This window comes from Pan troglodytes, chromosome 20, assembly GCF_028858775.2.
Source record: "Pan troglodytes isolate AG18354 chromosome 20, NHGRI_mPanTro3-v2.0_pri, whole genome shotgun sequence".
In the NCBI taxonomy this organism is placed as follows: domain Eukaryota; kingdom Metazoa; phylum Chordata; class Mammalia; order Primates; family Hominidae; genus Pan; species Pan troglodytes.
The window spans coordinates 7,046,935-7,069,178 of record NC_072418.2 but is presented as its reverse complement, the minus strand read 5'-3'; the positions used below and the strand labels follow the sequence as shown (position 1 = coordinate 7,069,178).

The following is a 22,244-nucleotide window of genomic DNA, read 5'->3' as shown; positions in this document are numbered from 1 at the left end:
CTGCCTCTGAGCCATCAAAAGTGGTCTATTCCCTTGGCCCCCACCCCCTGGTCTTCCCCAGGGGCCCCAGGAGGAAGTCACTTGCCTCCCAGGCAAGAACCAACGTGCTTTCGAGGAGCTGGGACTAAAGCCCAGGGGGTGTGGACCGTAGGCACCAATCCCTGCATTCCTCCGCTGGGTCCCAGGGGAATCGGGGCCCGTGGGATGGCTTCTCTCCCAGATTCTGTCCAAGGCATGCAGACAGTGCTGCAGGGCTTCAAGGCAGAGCTAGAATCTAGCCAGGTAGAATCGGGCCTGACAGTCTGCAGCTCCTGAGTGGGGGAGGCTGAACGGCTGGCCGGTGCTTCCATTAACCTGCCACATTCATGACATGTTTATCCTATAAAGGTCTGTGTCCCACGCCTGCAGCTGGAATGGAGGCTCTCTGGACCCTTTAGAAGGTCAGTTGTGCTGGGGTTTGGCAGCCAGGAAGGCTGGGGTGTGGGCTGGTGGGATTCCTTTGCCTGCTCTAGAATATAGACATGGGCAGGAAATGGTTTTCTATGGCCCTGGGTGGTTGTCCTCCGCAGGGCAGTGGCTGCAGTTTTTTGTGCGCCTGCTGGAGGCTTTTCTTTCCACCCCTGTCCCCCTCTAGCTGCCCCTGGAAGGAGCTTTTTGAAGGCTTTGAGGAGAGGAAGGGGAGAGTGCTGATTTCAGCAGGATTTGGTGGAGGGGTGCCTGGATCCACCTACACTGCCTGACCCGGTCAGTAAATGGTGTGGATTCTGGCCCTGAAAGGACTTTAGTTTGAGTCTCCCCCTTCCTGTGGTTTTGAGTAGCTTGTTTAGTTGACAATGCTAGCTGTCATTTAGTTTGTGCTACATCAGACACTGTGTTAAAAGCTGTATGTGTGCAGTCTCATTCAATTCCCTTGGTGGCCCCAGGCGTAGATACTGTCATACCATGTTCTCGCTGGGGAAGTGGAAGCTCAGAGAGGTTCAGCGACTTCCCCAGAAGTGGCAGAGTCAGGATTTGAACCTTTCTCTCTGAGACCAGAGCCCACGCTTTTCACCACTGGACTGAGAGTGTGGCCAGTGATTTTTCGTGGTGACTTTATGCTTAACCTCTTCCCTTACAATCTCAGTCCTGTTCCCATGTGCTTCCCTCTCTTCTTTTGTTTTTGAGACAGAACCTCGCTCTGTCACCCCTGGAGTGCAGTGGCACGATCTTAGCTCACTGCAACCTCCGCCTTCTGAGTTCAAGCAATTCTTCTGTCTCAGCCTCCTGAGTAGCTGGGATTACAGGCTTGCACCACCACAGCTAGCTAATTTTTGTATTTTTAGTAGAGATGGAGTTTCACCATGTTGGCCAGGCTGGTCTCGAACTCCGGACCTCAGGTGATCTGCCCGCCTCAGCCCCCCAAAGTGCTGGGATTAAAGGCGTGAGCCACTGTACCCAGCTGGCCCTCTCTTCTTTAAGCCTTTGGGCAACTGCGCATCATGGGACCTGGCTTGTCTGAGAAGGTAGTTGGGCACCAACCAAACAAGGGGCCCCTTTGACTTTAGACAGCATCCAAGAAAGCACAGTAGCTCATTCATTCAACCTGAAATGTTTGTTGAGGACCAGGCATGGTCTGGGCTCAGGCAATCTGTTGGGACCAGGATAGATGTGGCCTGCCCTGTGGAACTGACATTCCCGTGAGGAGTGCCCCCTTACCCACAGCAGGGTTTCTCAGCCTTGCCACTGATATTTAGGGTTGGGTCATTCTTGGCAGAGGAGTGGGAGGGGGGCTGTTCTGTCCACTGCAGAGGGTTGAGCAGCATCGCTGGCCTCCACTGGCCACATGCCTCCCCTCACCGTCCCAGTCATCATAACCAAAAATGTCCCCTGGGGAGGCCGGTTATCCCCAGGTGAGACCCCTGGGTTAGGGGATTCCATGGATCCCCAAGAGACTGCGTCCCATGATCGTCTGCCCTACTAAGGTCCCAGGAGGCTGCACACATTGAAATCCTCACCCTGAGTGGGGAGGGAGAAAGGAGGTGAATCCCAGGAGCTGGGGGTCCCCCTCGTTTAGAATGCTTGTTCCATGGGAAGTTTATTCCAGTATTAATATGAGCGTAGGCGTTGAACTCAAGTTTCTCCCCAAGTAATGGATGCAGGGGTCTCCGGCTTGGCATTGCTGACATTTGAGGTGGGATCCTTCTCTGAGGTGGGTTATCCTGGGCACTGTGGGGTGCTAAGCAGCATCTCTGGGCTCCACCCACTCCATGCCAGGGTCACCCCCGAGTTGTGACAGCCACAAATGTCTCCAGACATTGTCCAGTGTCCCCTGAGGGGCCAAATTGCCCCCACTTGAGAACCACTCTCCCTGGGGAAGGGGACAACTGGAATTATGGTCCAGGCCATTGTATCAGCGTCTGGGTGTGGTGATGGGGGTAGTCAGGTAGCATCTTCAGATGGGGTGCTCAGGAAAGACCTCTGAAGAGGTGGTATCAGGAGCCGCAGGGCAAGAAAGAGCAAGTCATATCAAAAGCAGGAACTGGCATTTCAGGCCACGGGGCGCATCGTGCAGAAGCTGTGTGCTAGGAGCGAGCAGGTGTGTCGAGGGACAAGAAGGAGGCAAGTGTGGCCGAAGGTCACGGTCAAGGGTGAAGCAAGTAGGCAAGGTCACCAGGGCCATCAGGGAACGGCCACAGTGAGGAATTTGGGATTCTTCTATTTCCAGCAGGTGCCCTGGTGTGATGTCCCTGGAGTCACTTGAAACTCCCAGGGACTTTACACCTTGAAAGGAACCTCCTGTTGAGAACGATGACGGGCTCTGGCAAATGCCCAGAACCTCCTGCATTTCAGGGCAGGGCCTGAAGCATCGTCTCTTCAGAATGCCCTTGGCTTCAGGGTGCTCCCCAGAGGCTTGGGGGGCTGCCTGGAGAAATGAGGAGGGGGCGAAGGGGGTAGGAGCGCCCACTCCCCACCTACTGGGGTTGCAGCCCTTTGATCTCTCCTCCCACTTGCCCACAGGCACCTCTGCCCTCCTGAGGTCAGCTGAGCGGTTAATGCGGAAGGTTAAGAAACTGCGCCTGGACAAGGAGAACACCGGAAGTTGGAGAAGGTGAGGTTGGCCTTGGAGGCCCTGATCCGTGAGGATGTGGCCCAGCTTCTGGAATTCCCCAACAGTCTAAGATCTGGAAGGCCCCTTCTTTCCCTCTCCCCTGGCTTCCCCAGCACGTCCCCAAGACTGTTCTGGTTATTTCAAGCGAGGAGGCAGTGTGGCGTAGTGCGGGGTCTCCCCCTCAGCACTGTGGACGCTGGGGCTGGAATGTTCTCTGGGGTGGGGCCGTCCCAGGCACTTCACGGTGCTGAGCAGCGTCCCTGGCCTCCACCCACTTCATGCCAGGAGCTCCCCTCAGTTGAGACAACCACAGATGTCTCCAGATGTCGCCAAGTGTTTGCTGGGGGCAGAATCACTCCTGGGTAAGAACTGCTGATCTCAGTGTAAGGATGTGGGTTTTGGGCTCCAAGAGACTGGGGTTCCACTCCCCTTCCTCTCTGGGTGACATTGGACAGGCCATTCAACCTCACTGAGTCCATTTTTATTTATTTATTTATTTATTTATTTAAGACGGAGTCTTGCTCTGTTACCCAGGCTGGAGTGCAGTGGCACGATCTTGGCTCCCTGCAACCTCCATCTCCCGGGTTCAAGCGATTCTTCTGCCTCAGCCTCCCAAGTAGCTGGGAGTACAGGTGCGTGTCACCACACCTGGCTAATTTTTGTATTTTTAGTAGAGACGGGGTTTCACCACATTAGCCAGGATGGTCTCGATCACCTGACCTCGTGATCTGCCCGCCTCGGCCTCCCAAAGTGCCGGGATTACAGGTGTGAGCCCATTATTTTGGTCCTGAAAATGAGGAGGATCCCAGAACTGAAGAAGTCCCCCAAAGTCAGGTGTGGATGGAATGTGGTTAGACACACAACCCCCGGGGCAGTCAGTAAACTCCATGTCTCAGGGCCTGGCACGAGATGAAAAGGCGGTAGGAATTCCTCGACCCTGCGAACCTTTCTCAGTATTCAATTTTCTAATACTCTTAGGCTTGTTTGCTTCAGTGGAGCATGCTCAGCTGGGAAGGGAATTGAAGAATGGACCGGGGAAGACGGGGACGGTGTGAAGGGCTATGATTGGCCCAGCCATGGGCTCTAAAACCGGGTGGTCCCAGCGTCTGGTGGGCACATGCCTTAGGGGTCAGTTACTGAAGAGGATCTGTGTCCCTTCCCTTATCTGCACACACTTAGTGTCCCACCTGGGCACAGGCTGCTGGATGACTCTGTAAAGGTTGCTCATCAAAGCTAAAGGCCCAGGCAGTGCTGGGGGCAGTTTGGGTAGGACAGAGGGTGGCATGCTGTTTCTCCGGCAGCCCCCACTTGCAGGGGCACTTGCCTGGCCTGGGCCGGCTGCCCAAAGTCCACCTTGAGGCATTTCCCCATCCAGCGCATGGGTAGGACCCTGTCCTCACCACCCCCATATGCCCCTTGCCCCACGCCAGCCAGGGGCTCCCACCTTTCTTTCTGCCTTATCACCTTGTGGTCGGCCTGAACTCAGAACTGCAGTCAGCACTGAATCTACAGTTCCTTCTAGGCGTCCAAATACTTCCCCCATCTCCAACTACTCCCCCGCCCCCGCTCGCCACCAAAGCACCAGCTCAGACACAGACATCACAGAGCTTTGGAGCTGGGCACGGTGGCTTGCACCCCTCTCATCCCAGCTATTTGCTAGACCGAGGTGGCAGGATCGCTGGAGCCCAGGAGTTTGAGACCAGCCTGGGCAATATAGCAAGACCCCATCTCTTAAAAAAAATGAAAAATTTAAAAAGGAGATCACAGATCTGCCACCCAGCCTTGACAGAGACCGTACTAGGAGGTCTGGAGCTGTTTGCTGGTGGTGTCACAGGCCGCAGAGGCACCCAGCTGATTGGCCGAAGGAAGGAGTAGGTAGACTTGAGTAAGTGGCCTGGAATCCATCTCTGCAGCTGTGTCAACTCTTGACTCCCCTGAGCCACAGCATAGGGTGGTGCTAGGAGGAGAAAGCCCATCACAGGCTAGCCCTCGCTCCCTCTCTTGCGCCAGCCTCTCTGCAATCCGGGCTGTGCCCCCGGGTAGAAGAGAGGTCAGCGGAGGGCCAGGCTCCAGCACCAAGCCTTGGCCTGTCTGGAAGCTCAAGCTAAAGAGTCTAGCCACATCCAGAAGATTCCTGGAAGTTTCTCGCGATGTTTCATTTCATTTCTCATCTCCGGGATCGAATTTTTGCTTCTTGGGCTATCAGTGGTGATCAGAGGCAAGATAATTTTTATTGTTCTTTGCAATGAAAACAAGCCACGCGGGTCTATAAGTGCTTCCGGGCAGGCTCTCAGCTTATGGGTGGCCCCTTTGGGAGCTCCGAAGGTCACATTTTTTCTTTGCTGCCGTGAGCCAGGCTTGAATTGGGGCAGCACAGCTTAGAGGGGTGCTTAGGCCGCTCAGAGGAGCTCCCTGGGCTCAGTTTTCTGGGCTTGCTGCCAGCAGTGCTCGGGGCAGTGGGGGTTCTTGAGTGCTCAGGCGGTCCTGGTCCCAGCCGCTGCCTAACGCTGCTTGTGGCTCCCCACTGCCCTGGAGGGGACCTGCAGCTCTGCAGTGGGCGCGGACATCCTGTGTGTGACCTGAGAGCCCTGTAAGTGCTGATGTCCTTTGGTTCGTGTCTTTATTTCTGTCTCAGGAGGAGCTGAACTAACAAACCGTGCTCCTTCTGGCTGGAGGGCAGGACACGCTGGCCCTGCCTGGATGAAGTAGGATGAAACAAGGGAAGCATTTTCCCCTGTCATTTCTTTGGGGTCGAGTTGGAGAGGGACCTCCAGAAATCAGCCCACAGCCGTGATACTCAGAAGCCACTTTCCCAAGGGGTCTTCCGCCCCATGAGCCTTTCATATGTCCCTTGCTGAGGTGGCTTCTACTCTCCTTGGCTTACGGGACCTTCCCACAGGACACGGGTGTCTCGCAGAGCACAGCATGGGCAGCTCTCTGGGTTCCCACAGGATGTGGGTGTCTCACAGAGCACGGCACAAGCAGTTCTCTGGGCTGCATTCTGTGGCTTTTCCTGCTGTAATTGCTGGGCTTATCACACAGCATGTCAGTGGGAGGCCGGGGGCAGGGCTGCCTCCACTGAACCCCTTTTGCTCATTCACTCGGCTCTGATTGGGAGCGAACTCCAGTGACCTCCCAGCCTCAGTTTCCCCACCTGTAGAATGGGCTGTCACAAGCCCAAGTAAGGCCCAAATGAGGTGACAATTGCAGGTCGTGATCTTTCCTTTTTTCTTTTTTCTCAGACAGAGTCTCACTCTGTCGCCCAGGCTGGAGTGCAGTGGCACGATCTCGGCTCACTGCAAGCTCCGCCTCCCAGGTTTACGCCATTCTCCTGCCTCAGCCTCCCGAGTAGCTGGGACTACAGGCGCCTGCTACCACGCCCGGCTAATTTTTTGTATTTTTAGTAGAGACGGGGTTTCACCGTGTTAGCCAGGATGGTCTCGATCTGCTGATCTCATGATCCTCCCGCCTTGGCCTCCCGAAGTGCTGGGATTACAGGCATGAGCCACTGTGCCCGGCCAAGTCCTGATCTTTCAAAGGCGCTCGTTGACATCCTTGCAGCTCTTTCTCCCCTTCCCTCTCAAAGCAGGCTGGGGCCCTTTCTCTTGCAGTGGTTACCCTGTGGGGTCTCCTCTCGGCAAGAGGCAGAGTCTTCTGGGAACTGGCACACTGCAGAGTCAAGGCGGCCCACTCATCTCTGCCCTTTACTTCTCTCACACCCAGTCCCTGCTGTCCACTCCCGCGGGTTTTCCCACTTCCTCCAAGCAAGCAGCGACTTCCCCAAGCTAAGCTGTTGGTCCCGGAGGACAGGGCTTCTGGCAAGGTCGGCAGTCACTCGGAGCCCACAAAGGGAAGCGAGACCAGCCCCGGTGCCACCCTTTCCAGACCACTGGCTCTCGCAGAACTGGGTCACTGCGGCCATGTTTAGATTTCTGTAAAACAAATATTTGCCTGGCCAGTCCAGTCAGGTCAAGGAGTGTGCTAAGTGACGAGGGCGGGAGTGGGGTGGTGGGAGATGTGACACCGCAGCGGCCGCTCACGGTGGCTGCTTTGCGGACCCAGAGTGTCCTGAGTGGGAGGAGAGAGTGGGATATTCTTTGGGGAAGGGTGTGCCATTCACCCTTTCACCTGCACCTCCCACATCCCGAGGCTCTGGAACTTCCAGTGAAGGCCAAGCATCTCCCCGGCTGGACAGCAAGCCAACAGCACAGGTGACCAGGATGGATTTTCATTCCTTCATGCCTGGGCCTCTCCCGAGACCCAGCGTGTCTCCCCGCGGGCCCACTGAGAGATAATCATTCCACAGTGCTCCGTGGAATGCCTGCCACGTGCCAGCCACCAGCTAAGGTTCTGGGAGCACAGCTGTGAATGGGACAGACATGGGGGAGACAGGGGTCCCACAAATAACCGCTGTGATGAAGGTGGAGGGAGGGGGACAGCCAGGTGGCATGTGAAAGATGAGCAGAAAGACCGGCTTCAGCGTGGATGGTGTGAAAGGTTTCTGAGGGCCTGCCAAGTACTTCAGCTGAGATCTGATTAGAAGCTGGCCAAGCAGGCTGGGTGCAGTGGCTCATGCCTGTAATCCCAGCACTTTGGGAAGCTGAGGGAGGCAGATTACTTGAGGTCAGGAGTTCGAGAGCAGCCTGACCAACATAGTGAAACCCTGTCTCTACTAAAAATACAAAAAAAATTAGTTGGGCATGGTGGCAGGCACCTGTAATCTCAGCTACTTGGGAGGCTGAGGCGGGAGAATCGCTTGAACCTAAGAGGCAGAGGCTGCAGTGATCTGAGATCACGCCACTGCACTCCAGCCTGGGAGACAGAGTAAGACTCTGTCTCAAAAAAAAAAAAAAAGTATATATATATAAATATATATCAAAGAAGTTAAGCAAAGTGAGGAAAAATGCACTCCGAGCAGGAGGGCCAGCATATGCAAAGGCCCTGCGGTGGAAAGGAATTTGGCCTGTTTGAGGAGCTGAGTGAAGGCTCATTTGGCTGGGTCACAGGGATAAGAAGGATGAGATTCAAGGGCTTGGCAGGGGTCGACAGCAGCCTTGAGGTGGTGGTGAGAACTGGTTGTTATCCCGGGGACTGTGGAAAACCAGGAAGGGTTTTAAGTGATGGGGTCTTGGCAGTGGATGTGGAACATCCTGGTGGGAGGTGGTTTCAGTCATTCAGCCAAAGCCAAGCATGGTGGCTCACACCTGCAGTCCCAGCAACTTGGGAGGCTGATGCAGGAGGATTGCTTGTGGCCAGGAGTTTGAGACCAGCCTGGGGAACATAGTTGAGACCCCCATCTCCAAAAAGAAGAATGTTTTTAAAAATCATTCATTTGAGAGGTGATGGTGGCTTGAATCTTAGCAGCATTAGTGACATGGAGAGAGGTAGACCAACCCAAGAAGGGTTTAGGGAGTGGGGAAAGCGGCAGGGGTGGGGCTCGTCTGGAAGAACCTGAGTGCCTCGCAAGGGGCAGCATTGGGGCAGCTCGTAGGTAAAACAGTTCTCCTTTCTCATAGTCTTTGTTTCCTCCCCGCAGCTTCTCGCTGAATTCCGAGGGGGCTGAGAGGATGGCCACCACCGGGACCCCAACGGCCGACCGAGGCGACGCAGCCACCACAGATGACCCGGCCGCCTGCTTCCAGGTGCAGAAGCACTCGTGGGACGGGCTCCGGAGCATCATCCACGGCAGCCGCAAGTACTCAGGCCTCATTGTCAACAAGGCGCCCCACGACTTCCAGTTTGTGCAGAAGACGGATGAGTCTGGGCCCCACTCCCACCGCCTCTACTACCTGGGTAAGCCGGGCCCTGCAGGCTGCTTGGGCAGGGACAGCATCTGGGACCGCAGTTCCCTGGTCCTCTCTGTTCCCAGAGGTCCACAGGAGTCGGAAGATCTGCTCGGATGGCTGGGCCCTGGGCATGCTGTCCTTCGAGGCTCAGCCACAGACAGCTCTGACTACAGGGAAGGGCTGCCGCGGGGTGGGTGGGGCGGCCCCCGGAGGGTCAGCCGTGCAGGGAGCCATGCACAGGGCAGCCCCGCTCCTCCATGTGGCCAGGATGCCATGGCTCAAGCCGGCCCTGTGGCTCCGAGCCCGGAGATTGTTTCCAGTGCTAGTCAGCCGGGTCCACCCCCTGAGTCACTTCCCAGCCACCTGGTCCGGGCTGGGTGGAGCTCGTGACAAACAGGACTGGACTGAACCATTCCCAGAGGGAGTCGGGAGTAACTCCAGGAGGAGCTCGCCGTGGAGGCGCGTCAAGAAGGATCCCGAGGTTCCGGGAAAGCCGCCCGGATGGCAGAACCTGGTTTGCCGCCGGTGACAGCACAGGGGCGGCTTGCCACGCGCTTGCAGCCCCTGCTGCAGGCTCTGGATCAACACTTCCTCCTCTGGGCGTGTGCCTGCACGCAGCTCCTCCTGCAGCGTCTGCAGTGCCTCATGGGACTGGGCTCCTCTGCACCACGAGTGCCTTCAGGGCACGGGTTAGGCTGCATGTCCTCCAGCAGCTTCTGCAGCCACTGTGGGCCTGGCTCCCGTGAGGTGGGCAGCGGATATTCGGATGGTGCCCACTGCACCCACAGGCCTTAAGAGCTGGGAGGAAGGACACCTTGGAGAGATCAGCCAGGCCTGTGTCTTTGAAAGCAGCGTGACACATGGCTGGGGACCAAAGGCAGCGTCTCTCCCGCTTGGCACCATGGACATTGGGGCCAGATCGTTCTCTGGGGTGGAGCCGTCCGGCCACTGCAGGGTCCTGAGCAGCGTTCCTGGCCTCCACCCACTCCATGCCAGGAGCAGCCACATCCCAGTGGTGACAACCACAGATGTCCTCAGACATCGCCAAGTGTTCCTTGGGGGTGGGGTGGCGCTGGGATCCTTGTCCAGACCGCTGCACTCATCCATGGGACTCATGGTGGTGCCCTCAGCCCCTGAGCCCAGGCCCGCGTGTGCTGCAGCCCCCAGCCAGCATTGGAACCAGTGAACGGCCGTCATCCTCTGCCTGAGGCTGACCACATGCTAACAACAGTGACCGAGGTGGACACCAGGTGGCTGTCTTCTTCCGCCATCAGCGCAGTCCCTCTCCACAGACAGGCTTGTGTGGGAATCAGATGGTGGTTTGGCAAACAAAGAATTTAAAAGGAAGAATCATCCAGAACAGGGGTCGGCAGGTGACAGCCGTCTTCAGAAGTCAGGTTTTCCTGGTCCCTGTTACTTCCTGACATCTTTGGCTGTTCTCAAGCTACAGCAGGAGAGTCACCGCAACAGAGGTCATATGGCCCACGTAGCTGAAGACATTTACTGTCTTCCTTTTATTTTTCATTTTTTTTTTAGAGATGAGGTCTCACTCCATTGCCCAGGCTGGAGTGCAGTGGTGTGATCACAGCTCACTGCAGCCTGGAAATCCCTGGCTCAGGTGATCATCCCGACCTCAGCCCTCCAGGTAGCTGGGACTACAGGCACGTGCCACCATGCCCAGACAATTTTTTGTATTTTTTGTAGAGATGAGGTTTTGCCGTGTTGCCCAAGCTGGTCTTGAGCCCCTAGGCTCAAGCAATCCTCCTGCCTCAGCCTCCCAAAATGCTAGGGTTTCAGGCATCAGCCACTGCACCTGGGCTGTCTGAGCCTTTAAGAATGCTGGCCAACTCTAGTCTGGGAGAAATTGGACTGAAATGGCTTGAGTTTCAATTACCTGAGAGAGCTTGGCTGTTACGACTACAAGTGTACAGACCACGGCTGCCATGGGCCGTTGCCTCTTTTTTATCCTGTGGCGTCCACAGTCTCGGGCCACTTGCTCCCTTTGGGGTTGCTGTCCTGGTCAGGGCATTTGGAGGAGTTTTCTGTGGCTGCCATTGTGAAAATGATTCATACTTCTGGAGGGCAGAAATCCAAGATCAAGGTATCATCAGGGCCACGCTCCCTCTGGAGGCTCCAGAGGAGAACCAGTCCTGGCCTCTTGCAGCTTCTGGTGGCAGCTGGCATCCCTTGGCTTGTGGCCACAACGTTGGAACTTCTGGCCTGATGGTCACACAGCCTCCTCCTCCTCCTCTCCTTCTCTTCTGTCTGAAATTCCCCTCTGCCTCTTTTTTTTTTTTTTTTTTTGAAATGGAGTCTCGCTATGTCACCCAGGCTGGAGTGCAATGGCGCGATCTTGGCTCACTGCAACTTCCGCCTCCTGGGTTCAAGCGATTCTCCTACCTCAGCCTCTCGAGTAGCTGGGATTACAGGTGCCTGCCACCATACCCAGCTAATTTTTGTATTTTTAGTAGAAGCAGGGTTTCTCCATGTTGGCCAGGCTGGTCTCAAACTCCTGACCTCAGGTGATCCACCTGCCTCAGCCTCCCAGAGTGCTGAGATTACAGGCGTAAGCCACCGTGCCTGGCCTGCCTCCCTCTGATAAGGACTCATGATGCCATCTGGCTCACTTGGGTAATCCAGGATCATCTCCTCAGCTCAAGAGCCTTCACTTAATCCCAGCTGCACAGGCCTGTCTCTCTGTGTAACGTAGCCTCCACACCCGAGCCCCAGGATGTGGACACCTCTCTGTCAGGGCCATCATTCAAATCTCCGTGGAGCTGCTAAAAGGGACAGAAACCCTCCAAGCTCATCTGAGCCATGAAGGACCCCTGGAGTAAAGGTAGAGTGGCATCTCATGGAACCCAAGAGCAGAAAGCCCAGTGGACCTCAGGAAGCAGCGCCTGAGAACCAGAGCCTTCCAGAAGCCAGGCATCCGTCCGTGCCTGGGTCCACCCCACCTGTCCTCCGCAACCCCTCCACAGCCCCCGGGATTCCATGCCTCAGGTTCTAGCCACCAGCAGAAACAGAGGAACTTTCTCCAAATGTCCGGGACAAAGATTCAGATTGACTCCGCATAGATGAGCTCGTCGGGTCGCCTGTGGCTCGTGTGTGTGTCTGGGGCTGGGACGGGCAGGTCCTCACAGGACACGGGAGGTGCTGAGGGCCCACCCCAGTGGGCATGAACTTGGCAGAAACCCCAGAACGTACCTAGAGTAGCTCAAAAACCAGACTGCCCCTTTCAGGGTGAAATTCACCCTTCAACGACTCCAGGCTGTCACTTCACATGGTCAGGGGCAGCACTGAGCTCACGTCACATCCAGGTTCTCGGGGCAGGCCTCCCCCCAGCCCCTGAGTAATAATAACACTTCTTAGCACTAGCCCAGCGTCCAGACTCCAAGGCCAGGCCTGGCCTGCTGCTCAAAGCATGGGACCTGTCCCCTCAGCAGGCACCAGGTTTGCTGTGGGGCATGTGGAGCTAATCACTGGGCCCCTCCGGAACGGCTCTTTCAGATCCACATGATAAAGCCCCCAGCGTCAGGCTAGCAGGAGCAGCGGGGGAACGTGCGGTTCCTGCTGCTGGGAAGATGGGCTGGGGCCGGCTCAGGTTCCAGGCCTCAGACTGCAGCATTGGGAAACGCTCCCGACCCCGCCCCTGCCCCACGCGGATCAGCCTCTCCCCACTGCAAACGGTGACTTCTGTGGCTGGAGGAGGCCACAGGGTTCCAGACAGTTCTGGAACTCCCTCGAAAGGGAAAGCAAGAATTCCTGTCTCCCAACGTCCCAGGCTGAGATCCAGGGGAGAGCCCTAGCCCTGTGTGGATCACGATCCCCCGCCAGGCCAGCCACTCGAGGCCACAGCGTGCAGTGACGGGAAATGGTGTTTGCACAAGCCTGGGTCACCGGGGCATGGGTGGGTGACAGGTTGGCATCAGGTGTGTTTGCAGGGGCAGAGCTGGTGAGGGAGGTCCAAGGAGGGATGGGGCAGCAGAAATCCACAGCTCTTGGCGGTCACCTCTAGCCCTTGCCTCAAAGGCCAGTTGTCACCATCATAGTGCCAGCAGCAGCTCGCCCGAGGAATGTGCTGGCAGGGGCCATTTGGTGATCATTGATTAATCAGCCTAGAAGGAGGTGGCCCTGGTGTCCTTGGCAAGTCTGTGGCTTTGATTTCCTGTTTGGAAAGCTCCAGCTCTCCCGGAGAGTCCCTGTGGACTAGCTGCCCAGGCCCTCCCATCCCTCCCACCCCTCCTGTTGGCCCAGGGTGCTTTTTAAAAATTGAGATGTAATTCACATTGCACAGTTTCACTTTTGAAGGTGTGAAACTCAGTGGCTTTTAGTCACGCATTCACAGAGTTGTGCAGCCATCACCATTGTCTACTTCTAGAACATTCACTCGCCCCAAAAAGCAACCCCATCCACCATCACTCCCAAGCCCCGGGCAACCACGAACCCACTTCCTGTCTCTGTGGATTGGCTTGTTCTGGTCATTTCACATGAGCGAAATCACACATCACTTGACCCTCATCCCCATGGGCGGCCGGACGGGCAGGGTCCTGGCAGCTTCAAGGGCTCTTAGAGATTGAGTCGTGTTTCCAGCACTTGCGTTCTTTTGCTCACCCCTGAGTCTCCGCATGATTTTTCTCCTTCCCACACACATCTCACTGAACTTTGCATTTTTCATAAATACACTTTAAAAGGAACCCTGTTAATCTAATCTTTTTCTTTAAGTACATCCTTCCGTCACTACTGTACTTCACAAGCGCGCTTCCTCATGCGTGGGAAACCTGTGTTCCTTGCCACAACTAGAAGTTGCTGTTTCTTTCTTTAAAAAAAAAACCAAACAAACAACTGGCCGGGTGTGGTGGCTCACACCTGTAATCCCAGCACTTTGGGAGGCCGAGGCAGGCAGATCACGAGGTCAGAATTTCAAGACCAGTCTGGCTAACATAGTGAAACCCCTGTCTCTACTAAAACTACAAAAAATTAGCCGGGTGTGGTGGTGTGCTCCTGTAATCCCAGCTACTCGGGAGGCTGAGGCAGGAGAGTCGCATGAACCCAGGAGGTGGAGGTTGCAGTGAGCCAAGATTGCGCCATTGCACTCCAGCCTGGGTGACAGTGCGAGACTCTCTCTCAAGAAAACAAACTTTTAGGTTCAAGGGCACATGTGCCGGTTTGTTCTTTGGGTAAACTTGTGTCACGGGGGTTTGTTGTATAACTTATTTCATCACCCAGGCTAGTACCCGATAGTTATTTTGTCTGCTGCTCCCCCTCCACCCTCCACCCTCCAATAGGCCCCAGTGTCTGTTCTGCTCTATGTGTCCATGTGTTCTCATCATTTAACTCCCACTTATAAAGTGAGAACATGTGGTATTTGGTTTTCTGTTCCTGCATTAGTTCTCTAAGGATAATGGTCTCCTGCTCCATCTATGTCCCTGCAAAGGCCATGATCTCATTCTTTTTTATGGCTGCAGAGTACTCCATGGTGTATATGTACTGCATTTTCTTTATCCAGTCTACCGTTGATGGATTTAGGCTGATTCCATGTCTTTGCTGTTGTGAATAGTGAGAAGATTCTGTTTCATCCCACTGAACCCACAGCTACAGTCACCCCAAAAGCAGCAGCAGAGGAGTTCCCACAAGGGAGTGCCCTGAACCGTCCCCAGATGGGGCTGGTTGGGATTCCAAAGAAAGGAACCCTAAATGCCAGGGGGATGAGTCCAAAGCATTTTCCAGGGGGCCTTCGGTGCAGGGTGGGCTTCAGTGTCCTTGCAATGGGCATCAGAGAAAAGGCGCGTTCTACAGCCAGGTGTGTCCTCGGCAAGGGGGTCAGGGTATGGAGTTTATGTGAGGGTTTAAGGATTTTGGCTCAGGGCCGGGGCTGGCTTTCGGTATTTATCAGTGCCTGGGAATGTTCTAGGCTCTGGTTCAAGCCTGTAGGGAAAAACCTGCAGCTGGCTGAGCCACAGAGGTCAGGGCAGTCTGTGATTTTCAGTCAGGACACAGAAAGCAAGCAGGAGGAACTGGAGGACCCTGCGGCTGCCTGTAACAAGAAATAAAAATGGCACAGATATTACTAATTAAGCACTAATCCCAGAAGCGGCGAGCTTGTGGCCTTCCTGTTCTCCTCTTAAAAGCAAGCAAGGGCCGGGTATGGTGGCTCATGCCTGTTATCCCAGCATTTTGGGAGGCCAAGGTGGGCGGATCACCTGAGGTCAGGAGTTTGAGACCAGCCTGGCCAACATGGTAAAACCCCATCTCTACTAAAAATACAAAAATTAGCCGGGTGTGGTGGTGGGCGCCTGTAATCCCAGCTACTCTGGAGGCTGAGGCAGGAGAATTGCTTGAACCTGGGAGGCAGAGGCTGCAGTGAGCCAAGATCGTGCCACTGCACTCCAGTCTGGGCGACAGAGCGAGACTGTGTCTCAAAAAAAAAAAAAAAAAAAAAAAAAAAACGAGTATGAGGAGGTCCTGAAAAGAGGACAGGACAGCACCAATCCGAGGCTTCGTCCTGGAGAAACTCAGGGTTGAAAGTAGAGCAAGGAGGGGCCAGGGCACCGGGCTGTCTGTGACTTGTCGTTAGTCATGTCACGTTTGTGGGCTACTGGACAGCTTTATGCTTGGAGGAGCCGTGTCCCGGTTTTTCAGTGGTGTCGCATGGAGAGGGGAAACCGAGGCTTCCCAGGGGTTACCATCCTGCTTCTGCCATTCCCTTTTCTAATGACAATTGTACTGTCATCCAGCAAATCTAAGACATGACCATTTGGAAAATACACAGTTATTTTATTTGCCACTAAGGACCTGATTGCGCCTTCCGCAGTAAGACCCATCCCAAGCCCAGAGACATGCGTATGTGGAAAGCCGCGGCTTACTGATGAAATACGCTGATTTCACAGAGGGTCACACACATTGTGCCGAGAGCTTTACGTTTCTTACCTCATGTAATCCACCCAAAACCCTCACTTGGCAGCTCTCACTACCGTCATTTTCTACAGAAGCTTCGATTAAATCAGTGGTTTGAGGTCGGGTTGATTCTGCCCCTGCAGGGGACACTGGGAGATGCCTGGGGATATGTGTGGTTGTCACGACTGTGGGGTGCCCCTGGCATGGAGTGGGCGGAGGACAGGGATGCTGCTCAGAGCCTCGCAGTGGTCAGGACAGCCCCACCCCGGAGGATGGTCCAGGCCCGAATGTAATTAGGGGCGAGGTTGGGAAATACTGGACCAGGTGCACGCTTCCCCATTCCCTTTTTTTTGAGACAAAATCTTGCTCTGTTACCCAGGCTGGACTACAGTGGCGCAATCTCGGCTCACTGCAACCTCTGCCTCCCAGGTTCAAGTGATTCTCCTGCCTCAGCCTGACAAGTAGCTGGGATTACAGGCGCCCGCCACCACGCCCGGCTAATTTTTGTGTTTTTAGTAGAGATGGGGTTTCACCATGTTGTCCAGTCTGGTCTCGAACTCCTGACCTCAAGTCATCTGCTTGCCTCGGCCTCCCAAAGTGCTGGGATGACAGGTGTGAGCCATGTCGCCTGGCCCTCATTCCTTTCTGATGGTTTTGCCCTCCCTCTAATCCTGTATTAAATTCTTGTCGTCTGCAAAAGCCTCGATAAAGAAGGGCCTTGGAGAGCCGAACCCAACCTGTTGAGAGTTGGATGTTTGTTCCTGACTGCCCTTCTTGTTCTCTTGTGTGCGATTTATTTTTCTTTCTTTTTTCTTTTATTTTATTCTTTTTTTTTTTTTTTTTTTTTGAGACGGGGCCTTGCTATGTTGCCCAGGCTGGTCTCAAACTCCTGGGCTCAGGCAGTCCTCTCGCCTCGGCCTCCCAAAGTGCTGGGATTACAAACAAGAGCCACCATGCCCAGCCTCTTGTGTGCTGTTTCTTCGGTAATTCAGGCCGTGAGATTCAGCAGAAATATCTCAGGTGGAAGGCCCTACTGCCTACTTAAGCAAACCCAGGATCCATAGCTTTCCGGGGAGGGCTGTCCCGCCGGCGGCCTGGCAGAATGTTCTAGAAGCAGAGGGAACCAGCTGGGCCCAGCTGCAGGCTGAGGGCGTCTCCCCATCCTGAGCCAGGGTACCCGTTCTGGGTGTTTCCTTTCTCCCTTTAGGAATGCCATATGGCAGCCGAGAGAACTCCCTCCTCTACTCTGAGATTCCCAAGAAGGTCCGGAAAGAGGCTCTGCTGCTCCTGTCCTGGAAGCAGATGCTGGATCATTTCCAGGTAAGCTGTGCTATTAGGCGTGGGCCCTACCGTGGGCGAGGAGGTGGCAAAGGCCAGCCCCACAGGCCATACACGCCTTCGGTCACCTCTCTGCCCCACCGGCTGTGAGTTCCCACAAACCCTCCGTCCTGTGGACTCTGGCGGGTGAGCCTTCCCTCCTCCCCCTGACCACCTGTACTCAAGCGACAGAGAAACTCTTACCAAAAGCATCTCTTCCTTTTAACGGCATCACCAAAGATTGGGAATTAACTTGGCTTGAGGCCCTTTTAGAGAGACTGGTTAATCATTAATCTCATCCAGTGTTGGCTCTCTGGGGATAGTTGAGGGAGGAAAAATGCCTTTTGCATTGATTGGCGTGTTTTTGTGTTTGATGATTGGGAGGCCGAGGCAAGAGGATTGCTTGAGCCCAAGAATTTGAGACCAGACTGGGGAACACAGCAAGAGCCTGTCTCTACAAAAAATAAAATTAGCCAGGCCTGGTGGCACTCGCCTTGTAGTTCCAGCTAATTGGTAGGCTGAGATGGGAGGATCTCTTGAACCCAGGAGGGCAAGGCTACAGTGAGCCGTGATCTCACCATTGCACTCCAGCCTGGGAGACAGCGAATCCCAGTCTCTAAAATAGTAACAATATAGCAATAAAAATAACATAACATTATAACATAGTAACAACATAAACATAACAATGTAACAATAATGATATCTAACAGTGGCTGAGATCGTGACACTCCCACTTTCTCCACCACTGGTTCACTGGCCCTCACTTTGGCCTGTCTCTGAGTCCTCAAGCCAGTGTCCTTGTGTTTACACTGCTTTCCACAGAGTGTAGGGGTAATTTTGCTTTGGATTCTGCTTTTTTTTTTTGAGACAAAGTCTCACTCTGTCACTCAGGCTATAGTGCAGTGGCGCAATCTCGGCTCACTGCAACCTCTGCCTCCTGGTTCAAGCGATTCTTCTGCCTCAGCGTCCCAAGTAGCTGGGACTACAGGCGCGTGCCACCACACCCGGCTAATTTTTGTATTTTTAGTAGAGATGGGGTTTCACCATATTAGCCAGGCTGGTCTCGAATTTCTGACCTCGTGATCTGCCCACCTCGGCCTCCTAAAGTGCTGGGATTACGAAATTGAAAGCTCTTGGTGGGAAGGGATTGTGAATAGGGTAGGAGGGTGGGGAGTCTGTAAGAATGGCACTAGGGACCCGGAGAGAGTACTCCGGTGGTGTGGGGCAGGGACAGTCCCTCCCAGGGGCCCCCATCTGCTATGGAGAGGGTCTGTGGGGAGGGAGCTCAGGAAGTGAGGAGGCTTCTGGCCGCAGAGTCTCCCCCGCCACCTCCTAGGACACTCAGCCAGTCCTGCAGGGCCAGTTTCGCTGGCAATCTTTGGCCACCCACTGTGTCAAGGGCTCCGGCAGCCAATTCTGCCCAGTACAGGAAGTTCTCTCTGGCGAGGCCCGAAGTCAGATTCCCTGGGAATGCCCCAGCCCGAGGATCTCTGCCCTGGCCAGCGGGAGATCCTCTTTGCCCACTGACGCTGCCCCCTGTCCCCTGTATGTTTCCAGGCCACGCCCCACCATGGGGTCTACTCTCGGGAGGAGGAGCTGCTGAGGGAGCGGAAGCGCCTGGGGGTCTTCGGCATCACCTCCTACGACTTCCACAGCGAGAGTGGCCTCTTCCTCTTCCAGGCCAGCAACAGCCTCTTCCACTGCCACGACGGCGGCAAGAACGGCTTCATGGTGAGCCCTGGCCCTGGCTGCGTGCGGGGGTGGCGTGGAGGGCCCCTCCCCCTGAGCTGGGCGTCTCTGTCCTCAGGTGTCCCCTATGAAACCGCTGGAAATCAAGACCCAGTGCTCAGGGCCCCGGATGGACCCCAAAATCTGCCCTGCCGACCCTGCCTTCTTCTCCTTCATCAATAACAGCGACCTGTGGGTGGCCAACATCGAGACAGGCGAGGAGCGGCGGCTGACCTTCTGCCACCAAGGTGGGGCCAGCCCCTCCTGTGCATGGCCACCATAGCCACCTGGCCAGCTTCCAGAAAGGCCCCATTGCCCCCACAGCCAGGGTCTTCCTGCACACACCCCTCACAAGCCACCCTCCCGTGCAGACCTTCTGTAGTCTACCACGTCTCCCGGGAGGTCCTGGCGTCCCTGCCGCTCTGTAGTTTTCTTTCATTCTTTCTTTCTTTTTTTTTTTTTGAGAGAGTCTCACCCAGGTGGGAGTGCAGTTGCCCAGGCGGGAGCGCAGGCGGGAGTGCCCAGGTGGACTGCAGTGGTATGATCTCGGCTCACTGCAACTTCCGCCTCTTGGGTTCAAGTGATTCTCCTGCCTCAGCCTCCCGAGTAGCTGGGATTACAGGTGCCCGCCACCACGCCTGGCTAATTTTTTTTTTTTTTTTTTGTATTTTTAGTTGTGACGAGGTTTCCCCATGTTGGCCAGGCTGCCCTTGAGCTCCTGACCTCAAATGATCTACCTGCCTCGGCCTCCCAAGGTCCTGAGATTACAGGCATGAGCTACCGCACCCTGCCGCTCTGTGGTTTTCTGCTGCAGGCGTCAGCCCAGCCACGGTGCTCTGGACCCTCTTCCAGGTGCCCCTGGGCATTTCTGCCCCTGCACACCTTCCCCTCCACTCTGCCTGTCCAGCCCCATCAAGTCAAGGCCACATCTCAACTGCTTCCTGCGTGTTCTCTCCATTCCCCTGCTCATCAGAAGTGACCCCATCCTTCCTTGTCTTGGTTTCAAGTCACTGATCGCTGCCTCTCCGTCCCATAAGCCCGGGCCCCACTTTCCAAACCTGGCCACTCGGCGATGTCCAGAGACATTTTTAGATGGCACACTTGGGCAGGGGTGCTCCTGGCTTGCCATGGGGTGAGTGGAGGCCAGGGACACTGCTCAGCACCCTGCTGTGCCCTGGACGGCCCCACCCCAGAAACCAAGAGGGCCCCAGTGTCCACAGTGTGGGGTGGAGCAACCCTGCTTGAAAGCAGTCGGCTCCGAGCTCTCCCTCCCTCTCCATCCCTCTCCCTCCCTCTCTCCTTCCCTTTCCTTCCCTCCTTCTCTCTCCCTCTCTCTCATGCTCTCCTTGAGCCCCTGGCTGTCCCCAGTGTTAGCAGGCTGCTCACCCCTTGTTGATGCTCTCCGTCCCTCCCCCTAGGTTTATCCAATGTCCTGGATGACCCCAAGTCTGCGGGTGTGGCCACCTTCGTCATACAGGAAGAGTTCGACCGCTTCACTGGGTACTGGTGGTGCCCCACAGCCTCCTGGGAAGGTAGGTCCCTTCCATTTTTCAACATGCTCCCGGGCGTGCTTTTCCTCCTGGAATCACAGGCTGTGTCCTTCCTGCGCCTTAGTCCTTTCACCTCAAACCACCTCCACAGTCTGTCAATACCAACACCTAGAGAGTTCCTTAATGACTGTAGACATCGCTGTTGCCCTAAGAGGGGACACAGTTCAGCCCGTTACACCCCACGTGGCCACTTCCCATGCCAGTTCATGCTGGGAGTAGCCCTGCTCTGCTTCCCACTGCACAGGGGAGGAAACCGAGGCCCAGAGAGTTGGGACTGGCATAAGGTCTAGCGAATGGCAGAGCCGGGGTTCTGGTTTCAGAGCCCTCGGTGCCCATCTTCAGGCCCCGGTGCTGCAGGGGGCGGGGGGGGCGCTGATGGCAGTGACTCTGCCTCTGGCATCCTCAGCAGTTTTTCCACCACCCCACCCAAGGTTCAGAGGGCCTCAAGACGCTGCGAATCCTATATGAGGAAGTCGATGAGTCCGAGGTGGAGGTCATTCACGTCCCCTCTCCTGCGCTAGAAGAAAGGAAGACGGACTCGTATCGGTACCCCAGGACAGGTGAGTGCCCGGTACATGTGAGGGGCTGGGCCGGGGATCTGAGGCCCCTGGGGCATGGCTGGTGAGGTGCACTGTCCCCCAGGCCCTCTGAGCTGCATGTGTGTGCTCTGGGCATCTATGGGGGTGTAGAAAGAAGGCTTCTGCCCTGCAGGGGCCGCCCCTTTCTCCTGGCTTACCATGGCCACCTGATCATATTGCTCAGAGGTGAGCAAGCCGTCTCTGGAAGGGATGAGGGCACGGGTATCTCAGGCTTCCAGGGCCAGGCGAAGGCAGGCTCTCTTGCAACTGCCCCACCCTGCTGCTGGAGCACAAAAGTGGCATGTGCAGGAATGGGCGTAGCCATGTGCCAAGGAAACTTGACTGAAGTTTGGATTACAAATAATTCACCTTGAGATACATATGATTTTCATATTAGCGAAAATGTCACTCTTGTTTTGTTTGTTTGTTTTCTTAACCGTCTCAGAACGAAAGAAGGATTTTCAGCCATACAAAAACAGAAGGCAGGCTGGATTTGGCCCTCACACTACAGTGGTGTTTGTTTGTTTGTTTGTTTGTTTTTGAGACAAGGTTTCACCTTGTGGCTCAGGCAGGAGTACAGTGGTGCAATCACAGCTCACTGCAGCCTCCAACTCCTAGGCTCAAGTGATCCTCCCACCTCTGCCTCCCAGGTAGCTGGGACTACAGGTGTGTGCCACCATGCCCAGCTAATATTTAAATTTTCTGTAGAGATGGAGTCTTGCTTTGTTGCCCAGGCTGGTTTCGAACTCCTGGCCTCAAGTGGTCCTCTCGCCTCGGCCTCCCAAAATGCTGAGATTACAGACGTGAGCCACACCCCCGGCCACTCCCAATTCTTAAACATCTTTCCAGTTATTTAAAAATATCTCTGGAGCCAAACAGAACACACGTGCAGCCCAGATTCCGCGTTCAGGCCTTGGGTTTGCAACCCCCATGGGACCATATAAGAGCATCGTTATTGCCCATACTCCGCGAGTGCCTGCTTTGTGCCGTGCTAGATGGAAGCTTCCTGTACGGTCTTTCCAACTCCCACTGCAAATGAGCTAAGTCAGTCTTTTCCCGCTCGTATGACAGATGAGAAAACAGGCTCAGATGTCACCTGCCCTGGAGGCCAGAGCCACGAGGGCTGGAGTTGAGTTTCTCGTAGGTCTAGCCAAAAAAATAAGCATTCTCCGCTCTGCTGTGGCCTGCGCCCTCTTTCGGAGCCTGAACTAAGTCCCACTCTTCAGAAGCCTCTTGGGTCCCTTATTCTGTCGCCATTGGCCTCCCGAGGGCGCAGGTCTGGCTGTCACACGGGCTCCCT

General features: G+C 55.3%; 1 protein-coding gene across 9 annotated transcripts in view; it reads left to right on the top strand.

The window, feature by feature from the left end:
* Window positions 1–22,244, top strand: part of DPP9 (dipeptidyl peptidase 9) — a 50,382-nt gene that overhangs the window by 1,004 nt on the left and 27,134 nt on the right. For 4 of the 9 annotated variants that reach the window (XR_010153674.1, XR_010153671.1, XM_009434411.5 and 1 more), the window contains exons 2-9: window positions 388–440; window positions 2,998–3,088; window positions 8,625–8,881; window positions 16,979–17,091; window positions 18,646–18,819; window positions 18,896–19,064; window positions 20,235–20,348; window positions 20,798–20,926. Coding sequence is in view for 5 of the 9 variants with exons in the window: in XM_009434411.5 (XP_009432686.4) it covers window positions 3,033–3,088; window positions 8,625–8,881; window positions 16,979–17,091; window positions 18,646–18,819; window positions 18,896–19,064; window positions 20,235–20,348; window positions 20,798–20,926 (1,012 nt within the window). In the remaining 4 variants the exon portion in view is untranslated. Of the gene's footprint in view, window positions 1–237; window positions 283–387; window positions 441–632; window positions 745–2,997; window positions 3,089–8,624; window positions 8,882–16,978; window positions 17,092–18,645; window positions 18,820–18,895; window positions 19,065–20,234; window positions 20,349–20,797; window positions 20,927–22,244 lie in introns of those variants that run through there. The other 5 variants (XR_010153673.1, XM_016934739.4, XM_063801025.1 and 2 more) reach the window with 3 other exon arrangements.